At 37.2% G+C, this 27,070-nt stretch overlaps 1 protein-coding gene across 1 annotated transcript; it reads right to left on the bottom strand.

Annotated features, from left to right (window-relative positions):
- Positions 1 to 4,496: 4,496 nt before the first annotated feature.
- LOC105033138 (photosystem II 5 kDa protein, chloroplastic) lies at positions 4,497 to 5,138 on the bottom strand. The gene has a single exon (XM_010907813.4). The coding sequence runs from the start codon at positions 5,057 to 5,059 to the stop codon at positions 4,718 to 4,720; it is 342 nt and encodes a 113-aa protein (XP_010906115.1). The 5' UTR covers positions 5,060 to 5,138; the 3' UTR covers positions 4,497 to 4,717.
- Between the last annotated feature and the right edge of the window lie 21,932 nt (positions 5,139 to 27,070).

Below are 27,070 nucleotides of genomic sequence, written 5' to 3'. Positions count from 1 at the left end.
ACCCGATTAGGTTAAATGTTGACCTAATCGCTAAGGTGGTTTAGTCCCTGATTTGATCAGGGGTTAGGTTTAGTTAATTTCTGATTTGATTAGGATTTTATTGAGCCTAATTAAGCCTAATTATGTTGGGTTTAATCTGGTCTAATTATGCTTAACCTATTTTAAACTAGGTTGGCTCAATTTGAATCAAACCACCTTGTTTTAAATTCCCTGCGACACCCAACTTCCTTGCACCCATTTGAATTCACGAGAAGAAACTTCTCGTGAAATTTTTCTCACGCAAAACCCTTTCCCACGCCTTCATTTGTGCTCCATATGGATGGATAAAATAATTAGTTAGCCATTCAAATTCAAAGCATGTTTGAATTTGAATGGATAACTTATCACTTGCCCTTTCATCCTTATCCATTTTGTGTGCCACATTACTTACACGAGAAAAGGTTTCTCGTGAAATATTTTCCACGCACAAAGAGCCACGCCCCTTCTCTTCTCACACCCAAAAGGATAGGGATAAGTTGGTTTTCGTTTGAATTCAAATTTAATTTGAATTCAAATGTGTAACCTCTTGTCTTTATCCTCTCACGCGGATAAGACACGTTCGACGTTATTTTAAAAAGAGGAGAAAGGTGGGACGTGCGTAGAAATTTTAGGAGAGAAACTTTGGGGCGTGAGGAAGGCTTCTGCGCAAGGTGAAGGTCCAAAACCTTCTGAGAGAAAAAGAAAGAAAAGAGAGAAAATTGGGCGCAGGGTTTTTTTTGGTGTGTACCCTAGAGTTTCTACCTAGGGTTCGGGAAGTGAGATTGGTGTGCCATGAGTATCGTGAGTCTACCAAATTTCAGAGAGAGATCCATCAGCCTCTCAAACAACTGTGCAGATGATCCGGAGCATCTGAGAAGTTGGCACACATCGATCGAAGGAGTTCGATCAACATCTGCCATCAAAAGGGTGAAATCACGAACTAGCATTCGTGAGGAGCTGATCAGACGGGAGCTTCGTGTGGATGATCCGCAGAGGCCAGATATTTATGTGGCTATGATGTGATGATCAGAGCCCCCCGACGGTGATCAGATTGCGGTGATCGACTACCCGCAAAAGGTGATGTGTTATGAACACAGTATTGTAAAACGTTTACTGACTCAAATTTGAATTTCAAATTTAAATGCATGCTGTTGTATCATATTTAGATCCTAGTGTAGGGTTAATTAGTATTAATTAATGAGATTAATTAATAATTCTATCGTAAAATAGTAATTTTGAAAAAGTTTTAAAATTACCACTTTGCCCCTGCACTAAATTTTCGCTTCAGGTACGTCTTGGTGCATGATAAACGGTGGCAAGCCGAATATCTTTCGACCGATCGTAACCAAGTCAGCATGTCGTAAGTCGAATACCCGTTGTCCGGACTTTGGTCGGACGGGTACGTCATGGTGCATGATAAACGGTGGCAAGCCGAATATCCTTCGATCGATCATGACCAAGTCGGCATGTCGCAAGTCGAATTGCAGTCGTCTTGGCATTTTGCCCTTCTTAGTCGAAGCTAAGTCGGCAAGTTAGCCAGCCGCATTGGTCGAAGCCCTTTGCCTTCAGAGGCGGAGGCCATCGGTTCGACGATCGAGCCATAGGCTTGACGTAGATTCGACGATCGAGACATAGATTCGACGATCGATGATCGAGCCATAGATTCAGCGATCGAGCCGTAGATTCAGTGATCGAGGCGTAGATTCGGCGATCGAGTCGTAGACTCGGCGTAGAGTCGACAATCGAGTCGTAGATTCGGTGTAGAGTCATCGATCGAGTCGTAGATTCGGCGTAGAGTCGTCGATCGAGTCGTAGATTCGGCGTAGAGTCATCGATTAAGTCATAGATTCGACGATCGAGACGTAGATTCGGCGATTGGCGATCGAGCCGTAGATTCAGCGATCGAACCGTCGGTTCGACGATCGACGATCAAGTCGTAGATTCGACGATCGACGATCGAGCCATAGATTCGGCAATCGAGCCATAGATTCGATGATCGAGTCGTCGGTTCGATGATCAATGATCGAGCCGTAGATTCGACGATCGGGCTGCATTGGTCGAGGCCTTTTGCCTTCAAAGGTCGAGGCCATCGTAGATATTCCGCTCCTTCGATCTCCATCAGGATCTGCGTATGAAAAGCGAAGAGAGGGGTACAGGAGTTATACCTATGATGCATCGATCTCGGACTCCATCGTCGGGGCGAGAGCCGTCTATCAGTGGTGGGGCCTGCTGAGTTCAGCAGGAGCTCGATTTTTTTTCCGCTTCTCCTTCTGGCCCGTGCCCTCGGTCAAGCACCGGTCGGAAGCTGCTTCGTCCGCGCGCATATATTTATACGTGCGCTCCAGCAATTCGGCATACGTCCGAAGGAGGGTCTTGTCCAAGGAATATGTGAATCGGGACCCCCTTAGCCCCCTCTTTATGGTCGAGATAGCCATGTCTTCGTTGAGATTCCGGACCTCAAGTGTGGCCGCATTGAATCAGGCCACAAAATATCGGAGCGTCTCATTTTCTCCCTGCTTGAGGGAGAAAAGACTGTCCGAGGTTCGTGGCGGCTTCTGGCTGGTGCTAAAATGGGCCACAAAAGAATGCTCGAGGTACGCGAAGGAGTGGATACCTCCTGAGCAGAGGTCAGAGTACCAGGCCCTAGCAGGTTTACGAAGCGTGGCAGGGAAGCCGATGCAAAGGAGGGCATCGGTTGCCCCTTGAATTATCATGAGAGCCTTGTAGCTCTCCAGATGGTCAACTGGGTCAGTGGAGCCATCGTAAAGCTCCATGTGAGGCATTTTGAACCGACTAGGGATCGGTTCGTCTAGGATAAATCAGGAGAGAGGTTGAGTGATCCAGAAGTCGACGGTTTTCGAAGACTTCTGACCATCCGCCTGGAGTTGGGCAAGTCGACGGTCGATTTCTTCGAACTTACGTTCGTAGTCGTCCAACCGTCGGTGTTGTGAAACCCCAGGGATCGAACCTCCCGACGAACTTGAGAGTGAGGCGGATGGCGTCCGCGGCCGCTTCTCCTTCCTCGCCCGCTCCAGCTGGGAAGGAGAAGGATGCCGAGACTGGTGGGTGTCGCACCGTGGCTGCCTCGCCCCATCTCGATGGGAGTGCTGGGATGGCTGCTCTTGAGGAGGAGACGGAAGTTGACGCGGACGTCGGCGGCTGCTTCTGGACGGCATAGGGTGCACCGCTAGTTGTTCCACTGGAGGTTGCGGCAACTGAGTCGGTTGCTGTTGGAGGTTTTTGACCGCATCTGTCAGAACGGTTATTTGCCGCACGATCGTCGCGATTTGTGCCTCCGTAGTTACCACCGGATGCGGAGAGCTGGGCTCCACCATGGAAGGTGAAGGAGGGGCCTCTTCCCGATAGGAAGAGCACCTCGTCGACCTGGTAGCTCTTGATCGTTGAGCCCGATTTTCGTCATCTCGAGAGATTTTTTCAAGCTCTGTGGAGCTTGCTGTCTTACCTCTGTCGAATACCCCTTCCTGGCGTGCCAAATCTGTTGCGGCCAATCTCCCCCGTCGTCCGATCGCCGGTGTCGCGCACCTGCAAGAAAAATCCTCACAGACCAGAGATGCCTCCAATGGGCATCCTTTGACGGTCAAGTTAGAGAGGAGACTAGGCAACAGTGAAAAATCAGGGGCTCAGCGGGGGAGAGAGAGAGAGGGAGAGCTCAAGAGCTTAAAGGCACCTCAGAGAGCTTGAGAAAGCTTGCTCTCCCAAAAAACTTACCAAGACTGTTGCCTTACCCCATTTTATAGTAAAATGCGGTATGGTCCCATCATTAATGGTGTAGATAACTGAAAAATTGTCAAATTACTGAGGGTTGTCAAGTCACTGGGATTAATCCATATCCTTGGCAGGACAATGCCCCAGGGCGGCCATACCGCATGTCCTTGACAGGACAGCTGTCCATAGCGGTCGTACGACGTTTGGGTGGGCTGGTCGACTATATGTCAGTATTCGGCTGCCGGGACGTCGAGTGATGACTCGGAGACACCGTCGGTTGGTCTGGTGCCTTGCGAAAGTCGGACGTCGGCTGCCACCCCCGACAGTGGGTCGGTGATTTGGGTTCGGCCGCTTGATCGATCGGAAACAGTATGAGTCTGTTCGGCCGACATACCTTCGGCTGGATATTATCGGCTTCCATTGTCGGCAGTCATCGTCGGTCCATTCGGTAGAGTCGGATGTCGGTCGGACTGATCCGAAAGTGAGTCGGCGTACAGAGATCGGTCGGTTATCCCAACAAGTTTCAATTGCAAATCAAACGCACCCTTAGAATCTTTTATGGGACGAATCAGGTATATAAACTCCAAACATTGCAACAATCACGTGTACAGCATGTTCCTGCGAATCAATCCAAGGCCTATAACCAAGTAGAGGAAAACAAAGAAAAGAAAAAACAGCCCGATTGACCAAATCTATCCATCATCAAGATCCAGTTTATTAAATAGAAGAAAAAGGGGGAAAAAAAAGAAACATTTTCCCAAGAACAACAATGAATGCCTTGATGGATTAGGCGACTAGCAAATATTACCAAAGTTCCATATATTTGACAACATACTGAGCCGTTCTCAAGTGAACAAGAAGTCCCACGAAGTCTCAGCTCATATTTGACTAAAAGATACACATATATTACCAACAATTAATGGAGCCTTATTACATGCCCACCCAATCAACCAGAAGGGGTCGAAGAAGAGCCTCACTTGTTGCAAATCCTCGCCGTCGGCATGGTCACGCAGACAGGAGCGTAGAGCTTCCTGGCCTCTGGTGTTCCCCGCTTCGGTTCCTCGCCGGCGATCGCCATCCCTTGACTGGTCCCTATAGCACATGCTGCAGCAGCTGCGACCGCAAGCATCGCAGCCCTCCTACTGCTTCCCTTGTCGTCATGGCCGTCGCAGCCGGCCGGCTTTGCCATCTCTTGGCCTTGGGCCTTGGCGGCCGCCTTGGTCACGACGAGGTTCCGGCGGTGGCTGATCGATGCGGGCCGTTCAGCTACGCTGACGCCGCCCAAGAAAGAAGCCATCATGGTGAGTGATGCCATCTCCTCTCCTCCTGTCGCAGACTCTCTCTCACAGGCTAAGGAGTGGGTCGAGTGTTCTCACGAATGGTTTGATGGATCCACGCTTGCTTGGGTTAAGAAGTGCATGTAACCAATGGAAGGTGGGGTTCAGAGAATGCCAGCTACCATCTTATCCTTATTAGGGTTATTCTATCCAATGGTCGGCATCCACGTGGCTTCCTTTTAAAATCGTGGTTGGATGAGTGCCGTTGGAGGATAACATGAGAATTGATGGGAGGCAAGTTCGTTTCTACCCTGATCCAGAGCCAAGCTATGGGATTTTGACGTTATGGACTTTGGTTTTTATTTGTTGGCTAGGCTCACTTGCTGTACAAATGAGTTCGAGTCAGCCTGTTCTTGAGCCAAGCCTAACCTGTTTATGAGCTACTTAGTTCTTCTACAACCTTAGAAAAAAGTCAGACCTCACTTGTTGAAAGAACACAGTCAGGCTTAATTGGATGAGGCCTACGTTTGGGATCTGAATTTGGACCTCTATGAGGTCTTAAAGGTTTAGATTTTAGATATGCAGGCTAATTGTTAGGTTTATTTGCTCATCACCATGGATTCAACGTTCAACAGACCACTTTGTATTGGAAACCTTAATTACTTAGTGCTTGCTTCGGGGGAGAGGAAAATCCGCGGAGAAAGGGAATGAGAGCTTGGGAGAAGGGAGAGTGATAGCTAGGTATTCGACTTAAAGTGCAAATTGGAGCCGACCAACTCCAGACACGAACCTAAACATTTCCATTTGTGTCTGAGTTATATTTGACACTGAGTTGACCTGAATGATCTGTAGGGTTTACAATCCTTTCTATGAACCTAACCCTATCTGTTGAAGGGTTCAAAACCATGTCTTGAATATGAAATTGAATCAATTCAAGGTCATGCATATCCTAATCTGACCAAATTTTTTTGCAACCCAGTTATCAACTATTCAAATATCCAAATATAAATGCACTAATGAGGTGTTTGGTTGGAAAAAATGGGGGTCTGGAATCAGAATCGGAATAGATGACTCTCATTCCAACCATTTAGCTGGGAGGAGTTCCATTCCGATTCTGATTCTGGAGTGGAATGAGAATGGCTCAATCTATATAGAACTCAATCCTTACTCTCCTCTATGGTTTCAAATTCTCATTGTAATTTTGATTCCGATTTCGATTCCAGTCACGAACCAAATACTTCGAGGGATTTGACCATTCCGATTCTGATTCCAAGCTTTTCCAATTTTCATTCCCATTATGATTCCGATTGCGAACCAAACATCCCTTAAATTGCTATTCATATCCTAATACGAATATAAATTTTTTTGCATTCCATATGCTTAATTGGTATTTTTTTTAATAATTTAAAAATAGTTTTATCTTTAAGAGTTTCATTGAGTTGGTAACAAAAAATGAGGAGAAAAGAACTGAAATGAAGGATTGGCCCTAGATGTAATAAATCATGGATTCTGTTTCAGCTTTCGTTCCTCCAACATGCTACCCATTTTGCTTCACTCTAACGGATGGAATATTCTCTGCTTCTCTTGTAATCATATTTCCCTCCTTCCCATATAACTTTTATTTTGATAGTTGTTTATCAAATGTTTCTTGAAATTAGTATGGTACTAGGTTTCTCTAAGGGTTTTATATATTTGGTTTAATAAAAAGCGAAAACTGCTCCTCTTGATATGGAAATTATAACAACATGATGTATATTAAATTAGTAAGTAAATTTAACTACCTTATTAGCCAACAAATGTATATTGTCCAAGAGATTTATATGCCAATTTATATTACTAAAATTTCTTATGTTTTGACTACAAAATATGATCATACATTATTAGTTTTTATCATTTCTTCCTAAAGGAAAATCTTGGCTCTGCTATTTTTGTCACGCCCTTGATCTGAGATCACGAAATAGGGATTGTGGCAACTACCGCATACTCATAGAGAACTCTCTCTATAAGTATGCAAGATATTTCATCATGGTATCATAAAGCAACAATGGAACAAAATTCAAATAATTAACGTTCAGCTTTAGTTCAAATAACTAAACCAAAAGTCTAACAAAATAATATTTCATGATCTTACATCAAATCTCAATAAATCTTAATCTAAAATAAAGATATTAAAGTCTGCCTTTAATTCACTCTTCCATACTGAATCCTCGCGTCAAGCTAGATATTTAAATTTATAAAAATAATAAAATATCGAGTAATAAGCTAGATAGTCCGGTAAGCAATAATTATCTTGACTATGAATTATAATTGTATGAGTTGCAAATATCAAAATATAATTTATCATTAATCAGTGCCCAAATGTAATCAAATTTATTTTTAAAATATAAATTCAGTAATATCATTATCTTTCAAATATTCAATATATAATCATATATCAAATTTTGAAACCAATCGTATTAAAAAATCTGATTCAAAATAAATTTCATTCAACTCATCAGCTTTTAACTATGACCACATTTATACCTTATGATCAGGCCAGAATACCATACTTATACCCTATGGTTAGACTAGAATACCATACTTATATCTTATGGTGGGGTTAGAATACCATACTTATACTGTGGTCGGACTAGAATACCATACTTTTACCTCGTGGTAAGGCTAGAATATCATATTTATATCCTATGCAGGGTTGGAATACTATACTTATACCCTATTGTCGGTCCATAAATAGAATCATGAGCTCAAAGTGTCAATGCATAATCTCTAATTGGCAAAGTTCATAATATAATCAAGCTAAGAGTCTAATCCGATTCATATCAATTTTTTTTCATAAAATAACATATATTTCATAATCAAATTAAAATATACATATATAGTTTTAGATTAGTAAACAGTTACAACAATAGCATAAGAAATAATGCTATGAAATTCTATATCAATTTTCATTCAAAACAAATTTTGTAAGATTGATAAATCACATATAAATCTATAATAATTTGTTTGATATTCAAAATAATATTATATAAATAAAAAAATCTAGAAAAGATGGATCATTACTTATCTTACATGTACTCCAATGAATCTTCATAATTCTAAAAATTTTTCTTTCAAGACTGAATATCTAAAATCATACTTTTATCAAAATTTAATAATAATTATTTTTAAAATAGAAATTCTAAATTTTGGAATCCTTACAAAGCTAGCTAAATGATAATGATCGGCATCCCAGTCAGCTCGATCTAGGACATCAAACTGATTAACTATAATCTAAGGGTTATGCTAGGATGCTAAGATGCAATCAATAATGAAATCTCATGATCCTCAGAGCGATCGAAGTGGGAATCGATAAACTATCGAATAGCCAATGGTCAAGATCTCTTTATTTGGATCTATCAAGGCTATTAGAGAATTTTTTCAAGATTCAAAAAATTCTAGAAGAGAGACACCTTTAGAGAGAGAAATTTATACAAAGAAAGTGAGATTTTTTTAGAGAGATAAAGTAGAGAGAAAAATTAGAGAGAAAATAGAGAAAGTAGTGCAAAGAGAGAGGAAGGAGACAGAGAGAAACTCCCACTTTTTTTTTTCTTTTCCTTTTTTTGTTTTTTCCTTTTTCTTTTCCCTTTTTCATTTTTGTTGTTTTTCCTGTTCTTCTTCATTCTTCCTAATGGAAAAGGGGACCTTGGAGTCTCGATTGTTTCCTAGATTGGAGGCCATGACCGATGTGGCTAGGGTTGGAAGTGGTCGGGACGATGGCGATGCAATCAAGGCTTCCCTTCTTGGTGACTGATGGTGGTAAATGGCATCAAAAATTCAAAGAAAACTTAGTGGAAAAATAGAAAAAATAGGGCTCGATTTATCCCAAGAGAAATTTGATGATTGCCAATTAGAAATTATGGTTTAAGGGCTATGGAAGAGGAAATGAAGGGTCAATGAGGTTGTTGGATATTGATATCATATGGTAATAGATATGCATGTAGAAATTTTAAAAATTTTTAATACATACAGAGCAAGCAGCTGAAATAGAAATTTCTATATTACTTCAATATTGTTCTAGGACAACCGTTCAACATAACGTTCTACCGTTATGTTAGGACAATCTTATGTCAGAGCAATATTAAAATAATTTTTTAATTAGATCTAATCTAATCTAGCATGTATAGAGATCAAATCTCATAACCCAAGCATCATCATATATGCAAGATAAAATCTACAAGAGGATTTGAATTTTACCTTCACTTGGATAGATCTTCACCGTGATCTGATAGTCCGTGGATATCTTCAAGATCCCATGATAGCTATATAAGTGTCTAACCTCTACAGGTATCCACTGAGACTGATTTGATTAAGAGATCTCGATCTCACCAGAATGCTAGCTTTTTTATAAAGATCACTCTCTAGATTATCGAATCGGTTTAATCTTTAGATTTTCTTTTCAAAAGAATCAAACAGATCTATAGGAGAAATTCAAAATCAGATCAAATCTGATTTTTTTCTCACTTTCTCTTTTTAAGAAAAAAATTAAGATCTACAAAAGAAGACAAAAGATCAAATCTCTTATTCTTTTTTCTTGTCCAACCCTTGAACTAGATTTGAAGAGAGAAAGAGGAGAACCGTCCATCTCATGGATCAAAAAAAATAAATCAGATCAAATTTGATTTTAATGTCCAACTTTTGGACATTTATGGAGCAGAGGATGAGGGAGATATGTCCAGCTCTTGGACAAGAAGAGAAAGAGAGAGAATTTTCTAAAAGCCAACTATTGGTTGTAAGAAAGAAAGTATAAGGAGAGAGGGCACCTACTTTTTTCTTCTCATAGAAATCCTCCTCCACACCATAAACCTTTGGGTGTCCTCCTTATCTCATACATTCATCCATATGGGGTGTCCCACCTTGAAGTTATCTCTAAGGGAGGCACCTTATCTAATCCCCTTTAGTTATATTGGAATGCTACGGTTTGTTATAGAGATAGAGTAGGAGTTGGATAAGAACTCTCTTTTGAATTGCCGCCCCAACCAACTCCCTATTTTTTCTTCACACCCACTCTCTCTCATGCCCTCTCCCTTTTTCAATGTGGAACCCTTCCATGCCAAGAAAATGGGGGTGTGAAGGCTTAAGGGGCATGGGGACATGTGGCATGATCTCCTTGTTTGATTTGGTAAAGGTCTAGTCCAAATCCAAGTGAAAGTTGGAGTCCAATTTAGATGAGATTAAGTCCAATCCTATTAGACTGATAAAACCCAATCCAAATCAAATTAAAATCATATCTAAACAAATTAAATCTGATTTAATTTGACTAGTACCCTATCCCAATCAAACATTGCTAAAGCTTAGGTTAAACCTAATCCAGATAGGTTTAGGTCTAATATCCATTAAATCTAATCTCATTAGATTAATGAAACATAGTTTGAGTCAAACTCAAAACATATCTAATCAAATTAAATGTAAATCAATTTGATTAGGATCCAATCTTAATATTTGATCAAATCAAATATTATGCAATAATTACAATTTAATCCTCCTATAACTTACTACCTTTTAACAAGTCCTCAATATAACTTTTACATTTAAGTTCAATCATTAATCAAATTGATAATTAAGACCACTTATGATTTATGATTCGAAATAGTGATTCAATAATTTGATCAGTCAAGATCTCTTTTATGTATGACCCCATAAGTTCTATTTTGTCTGATAGTGAGAAATATTTTGATCTCTATTAAAATATCATTGAAACTCCTTTCAATGAATTGAAATAATTCTAACTCACTAATCAAGAATTATTGACTATCAAAATAATTCTCATTGATCTTACAATCTATCAGTGATGCGAGCAGCATATAGTGGCAACCTAGCAGAATAAAAAAATAAACCTCTAGATGTAGTTATCGTATGATTCAGTTCTTCTATCGTGAGTCCCAACAAGATGGAGATTTATAAAAAACTCATCAAACCCCATCGTCTGTCATATATAAGATTTAATCAGCTTGAGTTCAAATCGTGAAATCTCAAGAAATTTTTTTTTCTATAATTCACTATATCGTGGTCATGATCTTATGAACTCAACTTCATAAATCACATAGGATCACTCCTTAACTACTAAGATCAATAGATTCTTTCTAAGTACGTATCCTACTCCTACAACGAATCTACTGTAGCCAATATGCACGATAAAGATCTAAATTTCTAGAAGATCAAGTTTATATATAGTCAAACTACAGTAATTTTATTATTAGTCGAGGCACCGCAAGTCTAAGAAGCATTCGTACAACTACAGCATCGAAAATATCACTGACGAATGAGTAGATATCCAAGTGACTTCTTGTATTGATTATGCTTAGTCCCATTGTTCTCTAACAATCATATGTACTCTTACTCCAATGTCTCCACATTATAGACTTGAGATTTATCTGTCCTAAAAGAAGCGATCCATACACTGATCGAATCAATCACTATCTCCATGATGATCCATCGATCGAAAGTAATTTAGAAATTAAGTATCAATGACACATCTCAAATTTTCAACTTTTGAAAATGTATATCATCATCTATTCATTCCTTAGATGATTCATGGATACATACACTACATGAATAAAATTAACCGTCCTAATTAATTAAGTCAAATATAAAATTATATCTTAGAAAGAATTAATATATCGATCTGATTGGCTTTTAAGGTATACATCTAACAGAGATTTGCCAGTCTCTTACATGACTTTTCTGACGATGGTTGGGCTGAAATCTAATGAACTCAAAAAGAAGAAGATAAGTCCTTCTTGGTGATGATTGGAGGTCGATAGTGGGGGTGGTTTCACAAGGGACTTGGTCCCTTTAAATAGAAATGGAGGGGGGAGGAGTTAGACTCCCTCCCGACTTTAAATTCTGACTCCGATCGGGAGTCAATAAGGGGAGAAAGTCCAATAGAAGTGAATATAAGAGTCTTCTCTCTATTTTTTTTTTATTTTTTTAGACTGCTTTAAGATTTATGTAGCCAAATCTTTTATTGGATTGGGATATTACATTATTTTTTCTAAAAAAATTGTATCCTCAAAATTTTTCTTACTCAAGTCCTCAAAAATTCAAGATTATTTTTATCTCAAATCATAATCATCTTCTAATTTCAAAATCGAATCTTTCATTATAATATCTTTCAAATCAAATTCTCATTTTGGATTAGCTTAAAAATAATTCAAATCATTATGCTTCTATTGTGCACTCTGATTTAAATTCATCAATATACTTATGTCAAACCTAAGTTTCTATATTATATCACAATCGATAGAAGTTATTATCCTTAACATGCATCAAACACTTCCCTTGATTTTAATACATTTAAACCATATATAGTTTACTATAATTCATTATAAATTGAATCTTAATTCTTTTGTCAATTCACTTAAACAATTGTAAATCAAAATCTTGTAAGTAAAATCAATAAAAAAAACCTTTAGATGCTTTGCCAAGTTAGGACCTAAATCAAAATATATAAATAAAACCGACTTAATCATCTCTTCTGAAGTTTCTTCCATCGAGATATTTGATATCTATCAAAATTCTTCTATAACAATCATGCAAGCCTCTCAAAATTAAATCTCTAAGCAATATTAGATTTTATCACGGACCTCAATAATAATGGTAAAAGAACTCTAGATCAGTTCATAAATCAAAAAATTTGAATTGCAATTTCACGTGTCCCAAATCTCGAAAAGATATACATAGAATCCTTTATCTTGATCCAAGATGGAAACCAAAAATTTTACTAGCTACCTCAACAATAATAGTAGAAGATCCCTCGATCAACTTTGATAAATAATTTTTGAATTGAAGTTTCATATATACCATATAGTCTTCAATAGATATAAATAAGATTTATCATTTGGATCCAAAGATGACAATTAAATTCATCAATGATTCCACCAAGATGAATACTCTATAATTACAAATAAAATTAATTTTTTTCATTAGAAATAGACTTATTTATAATACTTTCAAATATATTTTACTCCTACATGTCAGTTTACATATGATCTATATACTAGATCCAACCTCGAAGAATATTTCAATCAGATATCATAAATGATCTTCTTAGTTCAAACTTAAATAACTTTTGAAAAAAATGAATACTTATCTCACCATAAAATAATTAATGTCAAAATCAAGAGCAATATCACAATATTCCCTCGTATAAAATTTAAGCTTGTAATTCACTCAAACTATTAATGATCAAATTAATAATCACAATGCATAATAAATTTTTATGATCAATTCTCTTGCCATTACTTTAGATCAAAATTCAACTAGTCATAATATATCCCATAAATTGTCTATCATATATCAAACCCCATGAATTGTGATTCCTTATTGATCTTTTCATATATAATTTCAAAGCTTGAAAAACTCATTAAGATAATTTTCACTATAATCACTACACATTTATGTCCCAATGTTCTTAATTTTTATCCATCTGCACTCTCCTATGTAGGATTTTACGTCTTATGCATTATCTACTTATGCTCTAATATCATATTAATTGTCACACCCCTGATACGAGATCGTGAGTCATGAATCGCAGTAACTGTCGTATACTCATGGAGAACTCTTTTCACAAGTATGTAAGGTATCTCATCACGATATCATAAAGCAACAGCAGAATAAAATTTAAATAATCAATATTAAACTTTAATTCAAATAACTAAATCAAATATCTTACAAAATAATATTTTATGATTTTATATCAAATCTCAATAAATCTTAATCTAAGATAAAGATATCATAGTTTGTCTCTAATTCACTCTTTCATATCGAATTCTCAAGCCAAGCTAGATCTCTGAATATGTAAAAATAGTAAAATATAGAGTAATGAGCTGATAGTTCAATAAATAATGATTAGCTTGATTGAATAATTCATATGATAATATGAGTTACAAATATCAAAATATAATTTATCATTAATCAGTGCACAAATATAATCAAATTTATCTTTAAAATATGAATTCAATAATGTCAGTATCTTTCAATTATTCAAATATATAATTATATATCAAATTTTAAATCCAATCATATTCAAAAATAATTTCACTCAACTCATCAATCTTTAACTATGGCCACACTTATACTCAATGGTCAGACTGGAATACCATACTTATATCATATGATCGGACCAAAAAATCATACTTATATTCTATGATGGGACTAGAATACCATACTTATATCTTATAGTTAACCAGAATACAATACTTATATCTTGTGACGAGATTAGAATCCCATACTTATATACTATGCTTCGATTAAAAATAGAATCATGAGCTCAGAGTGTCAATGCATAATCTTTAATTGGCAGAGTTCAGAACATACTCAGATTGAGAGTCCAAATTTGATTCATATCAAAATTTTTTTTTATAAAATAATACATATTTCATAATCAAATCAAAATATGTATGTATGATTTTAGATCGATAAATAGTTATAGGAATAGCACAAAACATACTACTATAAAATTTCATATCAATTTCTATTCAAAGCATATTTTGTAAGATTGATAAATCACATATAAATCCATAATAATTTATTTGATATTCAAATAATATTATATATATAAAAGATTAAGAAAAAGTAGATCATTACTTACCTCACATGCACTCCAATGAATCCATATAATTCTAAAAATTTATCTTTCAAGATCTAACATCCAAAATCATACTTTTACCAAAATTTAACTATAATTATTTTTAAAATAAAAATCTTAAATTTTGAAATCCTTATAAGATTAGCTAAATGGTTTGATCTAGGATTTCAAATCGATTAACTATAATTCAAGGATCATGCTATAATGCTAAGATGCAATCAATAATGAAATCTCATGATGCTCAGCTCGATCAAAGTGGAGACCGATAACTGTCCAACAGTCAATGATCAAGATTCCTTTATCTAGATCTATTAAGGCTATTAGAGAGTCTTTCTAAGATCTAATAAATCTTAAAAAAGAGATACGTTTAGAGAGAGAAACTTGTAGAGAGAAAAAAAATGAGATTTTTTAGAGAGAAAGTGGGAAAAGAGAGAAAGGAGAGAGAGGGAAGAGAGAGAAACTTCTCTCTCTTTTTTTTTAAATTTTTTTTCTTTCATTTTTTTTCTTTTTTCTTTTTCCTTTTCCTTTTTCTTTTCTTTTTTCTCTCTCTTTTTCTTCATTCTTCCTAACGGAACAGGGGATCTTGGGGTCCCTGATCATTCCTTGGATCGAAGGCCATGGCCACCATGGCTGGGGTTGGGAGTGGCTTGGGTGACAGCAGCATAGTCAAGGCTTCTCTTCTCAGTGATTGGCAGTGACAAATAGCATTGGAAATTCAAAGAAAACTCGATGAAAAAAATAAAAAAAAGGGCTCGATTTATCCTACGAGAAATCCTTCAATTGTCAATTGGAAATTATGGTTTGAAGGCTAAAGAAGAGAAAATGTAGGATCAATGAGGGTTGTTGGTCTCTTACCTGATTTTTTCGATGACTACTAGGCTAAAATCCAATGAACTCAAGAAGAAGAAGATAAGTCCTTCTCAACGATGAGTGAAGGGTGATAGTGAGGATGGTTTCACAAGGGACTTGATCCTTTTAAATAGAGGTGGAGGGGGGAGGAGTTGGACTCCCTCTCAGTCTCAGATTCTGACTTCAATCGAGAGTCAATAAGAAGAGAAAGTCCAATGGAAGGGAAGATGGAAGCCTTCTTTCTTTTTTTATTTTTATTTTTTTGGGCTGATTTAAGATTCGTGCAACCAAATCTTTTGCTAGATTGGGGTATTACAATTTTTCCAACCTACTATCCACTTGACAAACTTTTGCCAACCTACCATAGCTGGTTACAAGGTCAGCAGAAAAAATGACTTATTCAATATTACACTAATGAGCTGGCCTACATATGTCAGTTGGTACAAGCATATATTAGCAATAATTGCATCTAGGGTATATTTGATTTGAATAGGAATCAGAAAAGATTAGAACGGGAGCCGGAATGATCATATTTTCTAGCATATTTGATTTATAACCAAAATCAAAATCAAAATATTTTTAAATAACTTTTTTAAAAAATTAATTAAAATAAAGAGATATTTTTAGAAAATTATATTTTTAAAGTAAATATGATGGAATAGGATTTAAATACCAAGAGGAGTGCTGAGATTGGATTTTAAGGGATTAAGATATTTTCATTCTTTCTTGAAATAGGAATAGGACTTCTTTGAACCAAATGGTTGTACTGGGAATCATTAATTCCCATTTCAGCACCCAACTCTCTCTAATGAAAAATACTTGAGGATGTCTAAGAAAAAAGAGGGCAATGTCAAATTCAAACTTTTGGAACTCGTTGATGTAGCCTAATTATCTATTTGGTGGCCAAGTCATGAGTCCAGAATATGACAACTAGCTGAGCATAACCCAGCAGCGATATGAGAAACAACGACATGGGTTCAATACTTTACCCGTTAAACATTGTGAATGATGGGTTGATTGTGTTGAACCAGATAGGCCAACCAGGATTTAGAACACCTGTTAAGTCCATGCGTTCATACAAAACAAGACATGAACTTGGCATGAATATGGTGAGGCTGTGACCCTTAAATATGAGTTTTGACATGGCCCTTAAATGGGAGAGCATTTCTACTATCCCAAAATAGGAGATGTTGCGGTCAAGGACTTGGATAGGTTGGTCTCTGTGCCCATGCATGCATGGTATTGTCTACTTTAGCCTGTATCAAGTATTGCATGGTTTTGTCCTATATAAAAGGAGCCTCGCTGGAGAAAGAGAATGCCTCATCTTATATAAGCTAGAGTCTTCCTTGACTTACAATCGAAGTGAAAATAAAGATATCATCTTCCCACAATAATAGCCTCCTAGTCAAAGGAGACTTTATGTGCATGGGAAGGAGGTGGTTACCATAGACGACACCGATGCTACGCTCCCACAATAGGAGAGTAGCCTAAGATAAGACACATTGTAATTACCATGGTACAAAGACTAAAAAGGTGCATTTGGTTTGCAACCAAAATTGAAATTAGAATTGGAGGATTCGGATATTCGCATTTCTTTTGAATGTGAGTGAAAATGTGACTCTTCCCAAACAAATGCCTATAGTGTAAGTCACTCATTTTCATTTCTATTCCAAAGCCTAACTCTCACCAACTGAAAATGCTCAAAGTAACATAACAATTAGCTAGTGGGTCTCTTTTGTTAGTGGTGGTATGACTATCAACACAACTTCAAGTGAAGCGAACTATTAGTGAGATCATGAGATGCCATCACAGTAGGATAAAGAGGTTTTGATTGAGTCCAAGGATGGCAACTGGATAGATTTTTTTTGAGTATCCAAACAATCCTAAACTCTAATGAGATCCATTTAGCAAAATCATATAGAATTTGGGAAGAATTTGATATTTAAAATTAAAACTTGTTGGGATTCAGAATGGGTAAGGGATTTGACCCTTGAATTCCCACTTCTTGAACCTAATTATATATAATATATATTTTTATAAAATTATACACACACACACACAATAGAAGGGTGAGGGGATTATGAACTTAATACTGGTATTATAGATTATGGTTGTTTGTTCAACTTTGAATTGAAAAGTTTGATGTATTATTAATTTTTACTAGATGTTAGTTATGTCATTATGCAATGGTCCTTCCCTCTATTCTCCCGTTCCCTCCCTTTTTTTTTTGTAGTTCTAGACTGGGTATTTGATCTAACCCAAATAATCTAATCTGAATAAAGATCAATCAGGTGGATTTAGATACCCAATGGATTTACTATTTTTTGATTGGATAAGTTTGAAATTTTTAGACAAATTGTTAATTAGATTTGGGATGGGTTTGGATAGTAGAATTTTAAATAAGTTTGGATACAGATAGGACTTCCATTTAAGCCTAATTGAGTCAAGGCTTTGCCATTGAGACACCCATACTAAATGACCAAAATCAGATGGTCTGACTACAAAAGCCACCTAGGTAACGTGGCAAAATGTTACCTCTCCAATAAAACATAACACAATAATCAAACAATGTCTACCAGCAAGGTCTAAGGACCTATCTTCCCCTTGATGTAATGATAGGTCTCATTTTAGACATGCCACTTCTACTTGGTCTTAACTGCAAGACCCACTAGATTGATAGTGCTTTAATACCTACAATGCTCAAGGGGTTTCTTAGCTATGATTCCTCTCTATGATATGTTAGGGTCTTGGCTTGGCTTGGATTGTTTTACAATTATTTTTAAAATTGAACCAATTTAAATCAGTTTCCTAAAAAGTTCAAATTGATGTAAAAAAATGGGCTCGATTTGGTTCAATTTATCGAAATGATATTCAATGAATTGGACTATATAGACCAGGCTAAGTCTAAACATAAAGTGCTATTTTATATATGACTAATGTTCAATAGGACGGACTAAATAGATTGGACTAAATCTAGACATATACAAAACAAAATTAAAAAATTGATATATATATATATATATATATATATATATATATATATATATATATGCACACGCACACACATATACATATATATATACATACACACACACACACATACATACATACAAGCATACACGCACACACACATATATATAGAGGTAGATTTGGGTAAGATCGATTAGATTTGGACTCAGATTTTATCAGATCAAAATTGGATAATAAATATGTTACATCAATGATCCAAGCTATTGGATATGATCTACTATTTCAAAACTATTTGTATACTAAAAATCATATGATTTGAAGATGTCTAGCCTATGTATCAAGTAATTAAAAAATACATCTAATTCAATTTTACTTAAACTATCTAATTTTTGACTACTTGATGTATAAATTAAAGGTCTCCAAATTATATAATTTTTTATAAAAAAATAATTTTAAGGTAGTAGATCACATTCAATGGCTTAGATTATTGATGTAAGACCCCTAATATAGAGTTTTGATCTGATCATATTTGAATCCAAATTCGATGAATCTGATTCTAGCCTAACTCTCTCTCTGTATATATATACATATACATACATACATACATATACATATATATACACACATACATACAAGCATACATATATACATATGTATACATATATACATACATATAGTGATAAACTGGGCTCCAGTCGATCCGATTCCAGCCCAAATTTGATTAAATTCATATCCATTTGATTACCATGTATCTTCAGCCTTCACCATATTTGGCTGACATAGCATGTGAAAACATAAAAAGAGATATTGAATGGAACATGACGAAAGGCCAAGTGCACCCCCCTTCCATCCTTTCAAAACCCACATCCTCTCTCTCTTATCTCTCCTCCTCCTCTCCCTTTCAAAACCTACATCCTCTCTCTCAAAATACAAAACCCTCTTCTCCTCTCTCTCCCTTTCAAAACCCTAGTTGACTACTCCCCCCCTAAATCCTTCTTCTCCTCCTCTCTCTCTCTCATCACCTTCTTTTTCTCCTCTCTCTCCCTTTCAAAATCCACATCCTCTCTCTCCCATCACCTTCTTCTTCTCCTCTCTTCAAAATATGAAACCCTCTTCTCCTCTCTCCCCCTTTCAAAACCCTAGCTAACTACTTCCCCCCCAAATCCTTCTTCTCCTCTCTCGCCCCTTATCTTCTTCTTCTTCTCTTTCTCCCTTTCAAAATTGACCTCCTCTCTTTTCCAACTACCAACCCCCACCCACTGGCCCCACCTGTTGCCCCTAGCCACCATTGGCTTCTTCTCCTCTCTTTTTCAATCCCCAACTTTCACCATCGCCCCCACCTATCGTTGGCTCCTTCTCTTCTATTCTCCAACCTGCTGCTCCCTCCCATCGCTGGCTCCTTCTCCTCTCTTTCTCAACATGCCAGCTCCTTCTCCTCTCTTTCCCAACCCCTAACTCCCACCTGCCGCCCCCACCCGCTGCCAGCTTCTTTTCTCTTTGCTAACTACTGCCCCAACATGTCGTCGGCTCTTTCTCCTCTTTTCCTCAAACTCCCAATCCCCACCCGCTAACCCCATCCACCATCATCTCTTTTTCCTCTCTTCCCCAATAGCCACCCCTATCCACCACCATCAGGGGCCTATTTCATATCTTCCATAACTCCTGGCCATTGTCGGAGCTCCAGCTCTTCCATATCAAGTGAGCATATCTTTTAAACTTTTTTCTAGATAAATTATTTGGTTGATTTTATCCTTAATCCATGTGATAGTTTGAAGTTATTTTTTTTTAAAAGTTGATATAATGTGATTGGATGCAATTTGATTCTTGAAATCTTGAACATACCTTATATTAGTATATATAAGGGAAAACATGCTTGTAAAATAATATATGATGTAGCTAGAAAGTAGTAATATGAGCCGAGTGCTTGTATGTATGCCATTGGGATGGTTTTTCATACATGTTTATTATCCACTTAATAGCCAAAAAATTACTGTAAACAGGATTCTTATTTTTTCTAGATGCTTGCTATAGTGGGGCACATGTAAAATGTAGTAGCAATATTGATTTTTTTTTTTATACCAAGATGTTACTAGGGTGAAACAAAAAGTTGTTACTATTGCTGGACCATGATTTTTCAAATATTCGGATTATGAAAGGATGATTTTTGTTGCATTGGATTCACCCTGCTCTTATTTATACCTTATCAATTTTATGAGTTGTAACTTCATGTTACATCATTATTCAAGTTCTTCAAATGTCATGAGAAAATAATGATCATGCTGTCCAAAAATTGTACCATAGTGTAATAATTTGAAATGCTTGGCAATGTAGAAAGTGCACCCTATAGCTCTTTTATTTATTTATTTATTTATTTTGGTGGGGGGGGGGGTGCAATATAGAGCATTTACTTACCTCATTGTTAAGGGGATGGAGGTGGCACAAATGTCTTAGAGAAAAATCCCAAGAGGGTTCAGAGAATGATGAGAATCTTTATACTTCATAGGTTGGCCAACACTTATGGTTATTTTCTTAGTTGCCTTTAAAAAGATCTTCTAAATATTGTTATCTTTTAGAAATTAATATTTAAAAATAAAAAAATAAGATATACATACACACATACATACATATATGTATATATGTGTATATTTATATATATGTATGTATGTATATATGTATGTATATGTTCTGAAACATTTAAGTTGAATGTCTTATATAATCTTCTAGTCATGCCATACCTCCATGGGCTCTTTTGCACTAAAAGGCATTTGCATATGTGCACATTGATTAATCTATATATGCATACAGACATAGATCCAATCATATTATATTTGTTTATTTTCAATCATAATATATATGTATGTATATATGCATCCATGTATGTAGCAATGATAGTGCCATATTTAGATGTAAATTTTACTCAGTAGGCCTATGTAGCAATCATATATTATTATTAAAAGATATCATAAGTATAAAGTGAAGTATTCTCTCTCTTATAGCAAGATACTTAAATAATTCATTGATATATTATTTATGTTTTTCTACAGTAGGATGCAAATAACTTATAATTAATCTCTGTTGTTTCTTATAAATCGCTCATGCGAAGTCCTCCAGGAGCTAGGAGAAGAGCTCTAGAGTCTGAAGAAGCAAAAGAGAGCTCTCCTCTGGCTAAGCAATTGTCACTATTATCTAAGAAGATATGCTGAGTTCATCGGGGACATCTAGGAGCAATTGATGAACATCCACAGTATGTTGATACGATGGACATCCTTCTATTATATGCTCAACATGCCAATAATCATGTAGGAGTGGATAGTAGTAGAGCAACTCCTCGTTACTAGGACGAGAGCAGGAGGGATTTACATTTGGGAGGATAAATGCTAATCTTTCGTGTGGAAGACGTCGCCCTCATTTTGGGACTACCCCTGAATAGGATAGCTATTGATATGAAGTTAGGACCACACATTTTGTGGAGTTGATAATCAGGAGAGATGTATTGAAAGATATATAAGATCAAGATATTGTTGTTTGATTCATTTTTCAGTGCCCTCTGTGAAGGAACCAAATCTAGGGTTTCAGGATTAGATCTTGAAACTTTTTCAAGATCAGGCAGCGGAAGACTAAAATAAATCAAAATTTATCTTATAAAATCAGAGAATCCCTAGATCTAAGATCTTATTACATGATTATTATATGGCATTAAATTAGAAATTAAAATATAAAGAACAAGAACTACATGTTGATATGATCAACATGTTTCTATACTACATCTAATGTATGTAAAATATAATAGATCAGATCTATAACCTTGCAAGTTAGACGTTCTAACTTTACTGATCTGGGTTTGAGGATGATATTATGAGCCACACATGCATCCGACCTCTAGGAGTCATCCACATGAGCCCACGAATCACGATCAGAAGTTCTAATCCAAAAAATCAGCACAGTATGCTAGTACTGCACTGATCCTTCTTCAATGGTCGATCAGATACCTCCTTCTTCTTGATTTTGACTCTTTCAAAGATAAAAAATAGGAGAAGGAGTTTTAGATGTGGGATACTCTTAGAAAACTCACAGATGGAGGAAGGAAAGAGGTGAACTCAGCAATCCTAGAAGAAGATCTTCTTCTTCTTCTCTTTGCTCTCACCTAGATACTTAGTTTTGTGTCTATTATATCTCCATGCCCCAACACTCTTTCTCTCTGAATTTTACATGCCCCAAAGGTCTCTCAATGCTATATAATTCATGAAAATTTCAAGAAAAAATTCATCTTAAATAATGAGATATGAAGAATCTATTTCTAGGTCAAATACCTAGTCAAGAAAAATTCAAACAGGGCAAGACAAGTCGTGCCCAACTCTTGGGCGCCCCCTCCTTCTTTTTCTGCCATGGACCACCAGCAAAGGGCACAAAATATATGAAGTAAAATTCAGTGCAGGGGTAAAATGGTAATTTTAAAACTTTTTCAAAATTATGATTTTACAGTGAAAAATATTAATTAATCTAATTAATTAACATATGTTTACCCTACACTAGGATCTAAATATGATATACAGCATGCATACATTTAAATTTGAAATTCAAATTTGAACAGTAAATACTTTACTGTAATGTGTTCAGAACACAATACCTTTGTGCGGATAGTAGATCGTCACAATCTGATCACCGTCAAGAGAGTCTGATCGTCACGATACAGCGACACAGTACGTCTGACCTCTGTGAATCATCCACATGAGGCTCCCAATCTGATCGGCTCCTTACGAGTGCTAGCTCGTTGTAGAGCCCTTTTGATGACCGATGCTGATCGAACTCCTTCGATCGATCTCTGTCGATTCTTTAGATGCTCTGGATCATCAGTAGATGTGCTTGAGAGGATGTTGAAGATCTTTTGGAAATTTGGTGAGCTCACGACACTCGTAGCTCACCTTCTCACTTCCCGAACCCCAGGCTGAAACCCTAGGGAACACACTGAAAACCCTACGTCCAATTTTCTTTCTTTTCTTTCTTTTTCTCTCGAAAGTTTTAGACTTTCCACTCGCGCACAAGAGTTCCTCACACCCCACTTTCTCTTTCAAAATTTTTCTACGCACGTCCCACCTCCCTATCTCTTTTAAAACAGTTCAAAACTTGTCTTATCCGCATGAGAGGATAAAGACAAGTGGTTACACATTTGAATTCAAATCAAATTTGAATTCAAACTAAAACCAACTCATCCCTATCCACTTAGGCATGAGAAGAGAAGGTGCAAGGCTGCTTTGTGCATGGAAAGGTTTCATGAGAAACTCTTTCTCGTGTGAGATGTGGGGCGCTAAAGTGGATAATATCACGTAGGCGCAAGAGATAAGTTATCTATTCAAATTCAAACACGCTTTGAATTTGAATGGCTAACTAATCATCTTTATCCAAATATTGGCGCACAAGAGTGGGCGGGAGAAGGACTTTGCATGAGAGAAAATTTATGAGAAGTTTCTTCTCGTGAATTCAAATAGGCGCATTTAAAGTGGTGCAGGGATTCAAATTCAAATGGTGGTTTGATCTTAATTGAACCAACTTAATCAAAATAGGTTAAGCACAATTAGACTAAATTAAACTCAACTTAATTAGGCTTAATTAGGCTCAATAAAATCTTAATCAAATAAAAAATTGACTAAGTCCAACCCTTGATCAAATCAGGGACCAAACCATCTCGACGATTAGGTCAACTCTTAACCTAATCGGGTCAAACCCAACTGAATCCAATTCAATTGGACTTGATCCAAAAATAATTACTCAATCAAATTGAGTTAATTAGTGATCAAATCACTAATAAAATCTCTCATAAATATTGAGTCTAAATTCGATGGACAATCGGGTATCAAAGTCCATCAATATGAAACCTTGATCGAAGAGTCCCAAACTAGTGGGACTCTTGACCTCGGTACCCAAAATGTGTGGGACTTGTGATCAGAGAATCCTGATTCTCGATCACATAGTTCCAGACACGTAGGACTCATAGTCCATAAATATTAGGACTCTTCATCAGCCATCAGATCAGATAGGAACCTCTAATGTGTGTGATCCCGCAGGTTCGAACCTATGCCGGTAGCACAGGAACCAATTCCTGTACTAATCGAAGTGACCATCTAGCAATGGTATCCAATGTCCAGATAGATCGAATAGTCACAATCGCAACACTCAGAACCTACATGAATATGGTTACTGTATAATTCATCCATTTTGACCCCTGTGTTTAGGATGACTCAGGGTTAAACTGTCAACCCTGATTAGATCATCCGAGTCGTGCTCAACTCAATCAGTTCTGTGACTCCTCACTAGGACTACCCTGGCCAAGATTTTACAAAATTGAAACATGACTGTACACAGCTCCTGAACTGGAGTGGTCAATCCCATCTTAACACACGCACCGATAAGTCAAGTACTTGATTACACCCAGCAGCCTTCCATCACTGAATTAGAAATTCAGGTAGTCCAGTGCCTAAGTGCAGTGAGTTGCTTGCAAGTCACCGTGGCAATCTCAGGTCGGAGGGATAGTTATACCCATATCTCATTGGAGCAAATCTTGACAGCAGAATAAGCTCCGGAGTCGGTCACGTTCAGTGCAGATGTACCCTTACATCTCACCTGTATGCCATACCAGTGTCTCCACACTCCTTGGTTAAGAGGACAACCAACCTATATGGCACACAATGACCTATGCTCGATAAACATTGTTGTCCTTGGTAACAACGTATCATTTGATCGTGAATAGGTTTAAGGACTAAATGACAAATCTTTCTTTGTCGAGTCTAAATAGTCCTAAGGACTTCACCACAACACAGGAGTTCATTAGAAGAAGACAATTTGTGATGAAAAATATCAAAATAATTTTTATTTATTTATAATTTATGTACTAATACAATAAAGAGTACAACCATCAACAGGCTGACGATTGACTTTGGGACACTATTCCCAATAATCTTTCACTGGCCTAAAGCCAATCGGTGCAGTATCTAATACCCATCTTCAACTTGAAGTCGTTGAACTCCACCGCAATGGCTTTAGTGAATGGATCGGCCAGGTTCTCCTTTCCGTCGATCTTCTGAAGGTCGACGTCATCTCGATCCATAATTTTTCGGATGAGATGGTAGCAGCGCAGAATATGCTTCGTTCGCTGGTGTGCCTTCGGTTCCTTCGCCTGAGCAATGGCTCCAGAGCTGTCACAGTAGAGCAGAACTGGACCAACAAGGGAGGGTGCTACTCCGAGCTCGGTGATGAATTTTCTCAGCCACACCGCTTCTTTGGCAGCATCTGATGCAGCGACATACTCCGTCTTGCAAACTGAATCAACCACTGTGTGCTGCTTGGAACTCTTCCAGCAGACAGCCCCACCATTAAGGGTAAAAATAAATCCTGACACACTCTTGCTGTCATCATGATCAGACTGGAAACTAGAGTCTGTAAACCCTATAAGTCTCAAGTTCGATTCACCATAAACAAGCCACTGATCTTTAGTATTTCTTAAATACTTTAGGATGGTTTTAACAACCTTCCAGTGATTCTTCCTTGGATCAGATTGGTAACTACTCACTACCCCTAGTGAGTATGCCACATCTGATCGTGTACATGTCATGGCGTACATGATAGATCCCACCGTCGAAGCATATAGAATTCTATCCATATGCTCTCTCTCTTGAGGTGTTGTCGGACAATCCCTCTTCGAGAGAGAAATTTCATGGCCTATCGGTAGATAGCTTTTCTTGAAATTCTCCATGCTGAACCTCTTCAGCATAGTATCAATGTACGTGGATTGGGATAAGCCAAGCAACCTTTTAGATCTATCCCTATAGATCCTCATCCCTAGGATGTAGGAAGCTTCTCCCAGATCCTTCATGGAGAATTATGACGATGGCCAAATCTTTATTTCCTATAATGCAGGGATATCATTCTCGATTAAGAGAATGTCATCCACATACAATACAAGAAATACTACTACTAGACCATTAGCCCACTTATAAATGCAGGGCTCTTCTCCATTCTTAATGAAGCCATATGTCTTGATCGTCTTATCAAAACATATGTTCCAACTCCAAGATGCCTGCTTAAGTCCATAAATGGATCTCTGTAGCCTGCACACCTTAGACTTATCTGTGGATGTGAATCCTTCAGGTTGTATCATATACACCTCTTCATCCAGCTCTCCATTTAGGAAAGCTGTCTTCACATCCATTTGCCAGATTTCATAGTCCAGATGGGCAGCTGCCGCAAGCATAATTCGAATGGATTTGAGCATTGCCACAGGAGAAAACGTCTCATCATAGTCTATACCATAACGTTGACGATATCCCTTGGCAACCAGATAGGCTTTATAGGTTTCCACCTTTCCGTCTGCGCCCCTCTTCCTCTTGAAGACCCACTTACACCCTATGGGTTTTACTCCTTTGGGTGGGTCAACCAATGTCCACACATCGTTGACCTTCATGGACTCCATTTCGGATTTCATAACCTCTAGCCATTTCTTAGAGTCAGGTCTCTGCATTGCATCCATGTAGGTGATCGGATCCTCATCGTTTTCATCAAGTTCGATAGGATCGCCGTCCTGGACCAAGAAACCATAGTATCTGTCCGGTTG

This window comes from Elaeis guineensis, chromosome 13 (genome assembly GCF_000442705.2).
Source record: "Elaeis guineensis isolate ETL-2024a chromosome 13, EG11, whole genome shotgun sequence".
Classification (NCBI taxonomy): domain Eukaryota; kingdom Viridiplantae; phylum Streptophyta; class Magnoliopsida; order Arecales; family Arecaceae; genus Elaeis; species Elaeis guineensis.
Note: the sequence above shows the minus strand (reverse complement) of the source record. Positions and strands in the feature narration are given on the sequence as shown.

Coding starts and splice junctions, on each gene's coding strand:
- LOC105033138 (XM_010907813.4), bottom strand. CDS start 5,059: ATGGCATCACTCACCATGATGGCTTCTTTCTTGGGCGGCGTCAGCGTA.